At 42.8% G+C, this 6367-nt stretch overlaps 1 protein-coding gene across 1 annotated transcript; it reads left to right on the top strand.

The window, feature by feature from the left end:
- Positions 1-5503: 5503 nt before the first annotated feature.
- Positions 5504-6367, top strand: LOC310783635 (uncharacterized protein; the record flags this gene model as incomplete). Its single annotated transcript, XM_083644542.1, has 1 exon — positions 5504-6367. The coding sequence occupies one exon, from the start codon at positions 5504-5506 to the stop codon at positions 6365-6367; it is 864 nt and encodes a 287-aa protein (XP_083500668.1).

The following is a 6367-nucleotide window of genomic DNA, read 5'->3' as shown; positions in this document are numbered from 1 at the left end:
GGCACCTAAATCTGGGTTGCAATTCGGTAGCGGTAGTATTGGTTGTGAAGGTACCTAGTTTCGGTACCCAACCCTAGTTATCAGGTCGTAAAAATACAATAAATAATAGACTAGATCATTATAAAAGATGCATGGTTCCACATAGGCTACGTAAACAAGTCAACGTAATAGCTTCTTAGTCTCTCCGTCGCTTTGGCCTCATCTGGGCCCTTAAAATAAATAAATATTATGACACACGACAATGTCAAGTCAAGTCAAGTCAAGTTTATTTATATAGCCCTAATTCACAAGCATGTCTCAGAGGGCTTCACAGAAAATATGTCTAGCTAATTCTAGCTGACACAACAGTAGCAAGAATATACAGAATAAAGATAACATTTGAACAATTGATGGAGAAATATAGAAAATATAGAAATGAGGATAGAGCAGAGGAGAGAGCAGGAGAAGGAAGAAGAGCAGGGGGAATGTGAGAGAGTGATGGGGTGGGGAGGGAATGGGAAATGTTGGAGGGTATAGGAGGTGGGGAAGGAGCAAGAGGAGAGAGCAGGAGAGGGGAAAGAGGGGGGAAGGGGGTGTGTGTGGGGGAGAAGAGAGCAGGGGGAGGGAGGAGGTGGGGAGAGAATGGGAAATGTGGGGGAGGAGAGAGCGTATGGATGGAATGCAGTGATTCAGCACCATGGACAGTGGCATTAGTGCAGTGCCCGTTCACCCTGTTTTTTTTTTTTACATTAGGTATGTTGTAGCTCTCCGCTAAACACTGGAATTTCCTAGCCTGAATGAGGCCTACATTCAACATAGCATGACATCGCTAAATGTCCAAATTTCCTAGCCGCACTTGAATGCATATTATGTTGAATGTCAGTTTACTGTATTTACTTTCTTGGTGTCCAGTTCATTTCTTAGGTTTTATCAGCTTTCAAAATTATACTTGATACATTCAAAACTCCACGTAAATTCCTGGCAGTTCTGGCATTTTTCCAGTGGTGTAATCAAGGGGCTAGCTCGTAGCTCCGTTTGTGATGCCAATCTGGAGGAACTTTGTGCCCTCAGCTATAAATAACTGCCTTAAATAGCCTGGCCAAATAGTTCCAGACCTGCATGTGGTGTGATGTGATGTCTCTCTTGTTACCTGTGTGTGTGTGTGTGTGTGTGTGTGTGTGTGTGTGTGTGTGTGTGTGTGTGTGTGTGTGTGTGTGTGTGTGTGTGTGTGTTTGTTTGTTTGTTTGTTTGTTTGTTTGTTTGTTTGTTTGTGTGTGTGTGTGTGTGTGTGTGTGTGTGTGTGTGTGTGTGTGTGTTTCTTTGTTTCTAAATGTTTGATGTACAGACTGTGAAAAGAAATTTCCTTTACAAAGGACAATCAAGTATGAATCTGAATCTGAATCTGAAACCTGCATTTTTTTGAATGGCATGCAGGGGGTGACTTTCCTAATGAGTTTATGGTCTCAATCATCAGTTCCAGGTCTTCTTCAATACAGCATGATGTTCATTTTGTAAATTATGGTCCCATTTCGAGTAAAATATATGATAAAAGGCCTATGTTTTGGGGCATGATTGACAGGTCGCCAGTCCAGTGACCATGCAGCTCGCCGAGATCATGGACTAATAGCAGGCCGCACTGGGGCACTTCTCATCCAGATTCATCTCACTTATGGCTCCAAATAACCAAGATGGTGATGCTGAAAATGCCAACCTCAAAATGGGAGTCCAAAAACCAATGGGTGTCACAGTGGCTATTTATATGGTCTATGGGTCTAATGTAACATCTAGTTTGTTACAGTATTTTTGGGAGTTTTGGCCTACTTTACTTGAGTATTTATATTTCTGTCAATTTTCACTTTTATCCCACTACATTTCCTAAATAAAATGCTCCAGGGGTTTTCAAAGTCTGAGACTGGGCCTCCCCCAAGACAAAGCCTGGAAAAGGGAGCCTCCCTTGCTCAATTCCTGGATGCCTATGGGATCATGATTATGTTGTTTGATCCCTAGATACTCAGCAATTGAGCCAAGATAGCCTGATATTGCTGTTTGACCTACTTAGTTCAGACTACACCAAATACATATAGAAAAGTCTCTTTCTGATGGCATTTCTTAGTTTCTGACACTGGGACGGTGGGAAAAACTGACAAATCCCCCCAAACTACTGTATCTCTGAACTATCTCTTTAACCAAATCACACACATTTAGGCTATTCTATGTGATTTCCTTTTAATAACTAATTAAAGGCACGGTGCTGCCTCCGCCTTTGAAAACCTCTGCTTTACTCCATTACATTTCCCCTAAGCATCTAAGCACTGATGAAAATCCAATTTGTCATGCAGTGTGAGAGAGACTTTTCATGCAGTGTGTGAGAGACCTATTCATGCAGTGTGAGAGAGAGATACTTTTCATGCAGTGTGTGAGAGACCTTTTCATGCAGTGTGAGAGAGAGACTTTTCATGCAGTGTGTGTGAGAGAGAGACTTTTCATGCAGTGTGTGTGAGAGAGAGAGACTTTTCATGCAGTGTGTGAGAGACCTTTTCATGCAGTGTGAGAGAGAGATACTTTTCATGCAGTGTGTGAGAGACCTTTTCATGCAGTGAGAGAGAGACTTGTCATACAGTGTGTGAGAGAGAGAGACTTTTCATGCAGTGTGTGAGAGACCTTTTCATGCAGTGTGAGAGAGAGACTTTTCATGCAGTGTGTGAGAGACCTTTTCATGCAGTGTGAGAGAGAGACTTTTCATGCAGTGTGTGAGAGACCTTTTCATGTAGTGTGTGAGAGACTTTTCATGCAGTGTGTGTGAGAGAGAGACTTTTCATGCTGTGTGAGAGAGAGACTTTTCCTGCGGTGTGTGAGAGAGAGACTTTTCATACCGTGTGCAAGAGACCTTTTCATGCAGTGTGAGAGAGAGACTTTTCATGCAGTGTGTGAGAGACCTTTTCATGCAGTGTGTGAGAGAGATAGACTTTTCATGCAGTTTGTGAGAGAGATACTTTTCATGCGGTCTGTGAGAGAGATACTTTTCATGCAGTCTGTGAGAGAGAGACTTTTCATGCAGTTTGTGAGAGAGATACTTTGCATGCAGTTTGTGAGAGAGGGAGAGACTTTTCATGCAGTATGTGTGAGAGAGAGAGACTTTTCATGCAGTGTGTGAGAGACCTTTTCATGCAGTGTGTGAGAGAGAGACCTTTCATGCAGTCTGTGAGAGAGAGACTTTTCATGCAGTTTGTGAGAGAGACTTTTCATGCAGTCTGTGAGAGATATACTTTTCATGCAGTGTGCGAGAGAGACTTTTCATGCAGTGTGATATACTTTTCATGCACTCTGTGAGAGAGAGACTTTTCATGTAGTCTGTGTGAGAGAGAGACTTTTCGTGCCGTGTGTGAGAGAGAGACTTTTCATGCAGTGTGTGAGATATACTTTTCATGCGCTCTGTGAGAGAGATACTTTTCATGTAGTCTGTGAGAGAGACTTTTCATGCAGTCTGTGAGATGCAGTCTGTGAGAGAGAGACTTTTCATGCCGTGTGTGAGAGAGAGACTTTTCATGCAGTATGTGAGAGAGAGACCTTTTCGTGCAGTGTGTGAGAGAGACTTTTCATGTAGTGTGAGAGAGACTTAACGAGAACTCCACAGAAAAGGAATACTGATTTCTTTTACACATAAAAAACTGTTTAATATTTTTTTCTTTTTCTATTTTTACTTTTCCCCCCCCAATGTGTGATCATGTGTAAAATGAATCAGCATTGTTTTTCGGTGAAGTTTAAACTTAAACACTTTGGCTACTTGTTAAACTCCTTACGCATTGCATTCATGTGCTTGCAGCAGATTAAGCACATTGCTTCATCTGATGACCTGTGAGGTACAACAAAGCTTTGCTAAATTATTTTCTCCTGAAACGTCCTTTTCTCCTCACTGACGCAAACATTTTTGCACAATTGCCCCGGCTCCTCCATCTTGCTAACCGGCTAACATACATAGCTGCGAATGAAGAGACAGAATTTGTTGTGTACGCCGTCATTCAATGGGACAGTCATGACTCGTGACACCTCTTCACAGCTGCCCACCTCAGAGCCGCGCCCAACCCCCCATCTGTCCCTTGCCCCATCTGATTGCCATGGCATGTGTGAAATCCGCAAGGTGGAAATGTCCCTAAATGTACATGTATGAATAGTGAAAATCACTAGTGGCCCCTGAACGGTTATCCCAGTGATTTACTGGGAACTATGTCTGAAAAGGGTTCAATATATTTGGTGTAGAACTGCGTGACTGTGTAGGTGGGGACTGGGGAGATATGAGCCTCTGATCAAAATAGATGCCCTGTATCATTCTCTCACTGTCCCAACTCAACAGTGAAATAAATAAACCTCATTTAGAGGACCCCAGCTTTGGAAGCCGTCACACAAAAAGTCACTTATCCTCCCTATTATTTTTTCTTTATTGTGTTCTGAACCACCCATGTTTATTCTTTGGCATTAGAGCTGTAGGCCTACAGCCACAGGCATCAGAAGGATACACTCCATCAATATAATTTATACCTGTTCATGCTTTTTCTTTTATTCAAGAGGCTTCATGTAATAGTCCAACAGGGACTTATAGTTTTGCTAAGATATTTGGGTAACGCTTTAGAATACAGCCCGCAACTTTACAGGGTATACACAGGGTAACAAAATCGGAATTTACAGGGTAAGTACAGGGTACAATGTGTGAATGTATGGAATAAGGACCCAACACTGCTTTAGAATAGAGCCTATGCCGCTGTAGTTACCATGTAGTTACTTGACTAGGGGGGATTAACACTGCTTTATACTACAGATTAATCAAAGACATGTATGTTAGGGTTAATACTCAATGCAATGGCGAAATAACTGGAGCTGCCTACTGCTCCTAGTTTTAGGAAGGTTCCTAGTAGAGGATGGGTCAAATGCAGAGGATGAATTTCCCCATGGGGATAAATAAAGGATAACTTAACTTAGGATTTATTTCCAGTTGTGGCTCTCAAGGACAAAGCACATATAAATGATATATAAGTACCCTGTACTTGCCCTGTTAAGTACATATTTTGTACCCTGTACTTACCCTGTAAATGCAAGTCTCCATGCTAGAAAAATGTATCCTTTTTGAATAGATCAGTCAAATAGCCTACAATTCATGCAAATAAGCTTTCTTAAAATAATAATAATAATAATAATAATAATAATAATAATAATAATAATAATAATAATAATAATAATAATAATAATAATAATAATAATACACTTTAAAAGTATAATGAAACTTGGTAAGTTCTTCATTCAGCTACTTTTAAGTCCAAGACATCAACCTCTGAGTTTCATGTTTTTCTCTAGCTGCTAGATTGGGAATTGAAGTCACCCCAGTCGACGTCTACCTATAAACATCACCCTATTTGTCAGAGCAGACATAAAACCCCGCAGGTGTGCAGTCAGAGCTGTAGTCCTGTGCGGGGCTCCAGTCTGAGCGATGCGCACCTCAACACTTTGACGCGCACGTCCTTTCTCTGCACCGATGCCTAACCACAGCCTGGGTCTGTCGCCTGTGTTGCCTCTTACCAGCTTTGGCAATGTGTTGATGTTTCTCTTCAGCATCGCGCTGGCCGCAGCCATCATTTTCCTCAACACGTCTGTGTTTCTCTCCATTTTGCTGAACAAGGCGCTGCGCAGCGAGAACCGCCTCATGTACATGCTGAGCACGTGTTTCAGTGACATTTGCTCCGGCGTGTCTTACTGTTATGTTGGGGTTCTCGACGTGAGGGATAGCTACAACTCCCCCACGAGAACTTACTACATCGCACCCACGTTTCTAGGGCTGTCATATATGGCCATCCTGGCTGCGCAGGCTGACAGGTACCACGCGGTCGCAGCGCCTTTCAAGTATTCCCAGCGAATGACCCGAAACAGGACCCTGCTGGTGATCGTTGCCTACTGGGTCTATGCTTTCATGATCGTGGCCGTCAACAATCTGGTCACAGTGGGGGTAGCCAAAAGAGTCACGGGCATCGGTACGTTCGTGGGAAATATATTCACAGTGATCATAATGATAGGCTTGAATATTAGACTGTTTCTCATAGCAAAGTTCCAGCTGCAAAGGGAGCCCTCTGCAGACCGAGACAGCAAGCGCTCCTCGGTGTATCTCATAGTTGTGGTTGCCGTGTTTTTCCTAGCAGCGTGGCTGCCCATATTCATTCATATTATAGTGTGTAATTTTATTGGCTCAACGTGTTATTCGTTTAAGAATGAAGGCACTGACCCTCTTCGCATTTTGCCCCGAGTTAACGCTGTCCTGACCCCACTTCTGTACATTAGAGGGTGCGCTGCGCTCAGGGCGACGCTGTTCACCCACGTGTGGAGACACTGCTGTAGAAGGAGGTAA

This window comes from Poromitra crassiceps (assembly GCF_964638095.1).
Source record: "Poromitra crassiceps genome assembly, chromosome: 10".
NCBI classification, from domain to species: domain Eukaryota; kingdom Metazoa; phylum Chordata; class Actinopteri; order Beryciformes; family Melamphaidae; genus Poromitra; species Poromitra crassiceps.
Note: the sequence above shows the minus strand (reverse complement) of the source record. Positions and strands in the feature narration are given on the sequence as shown.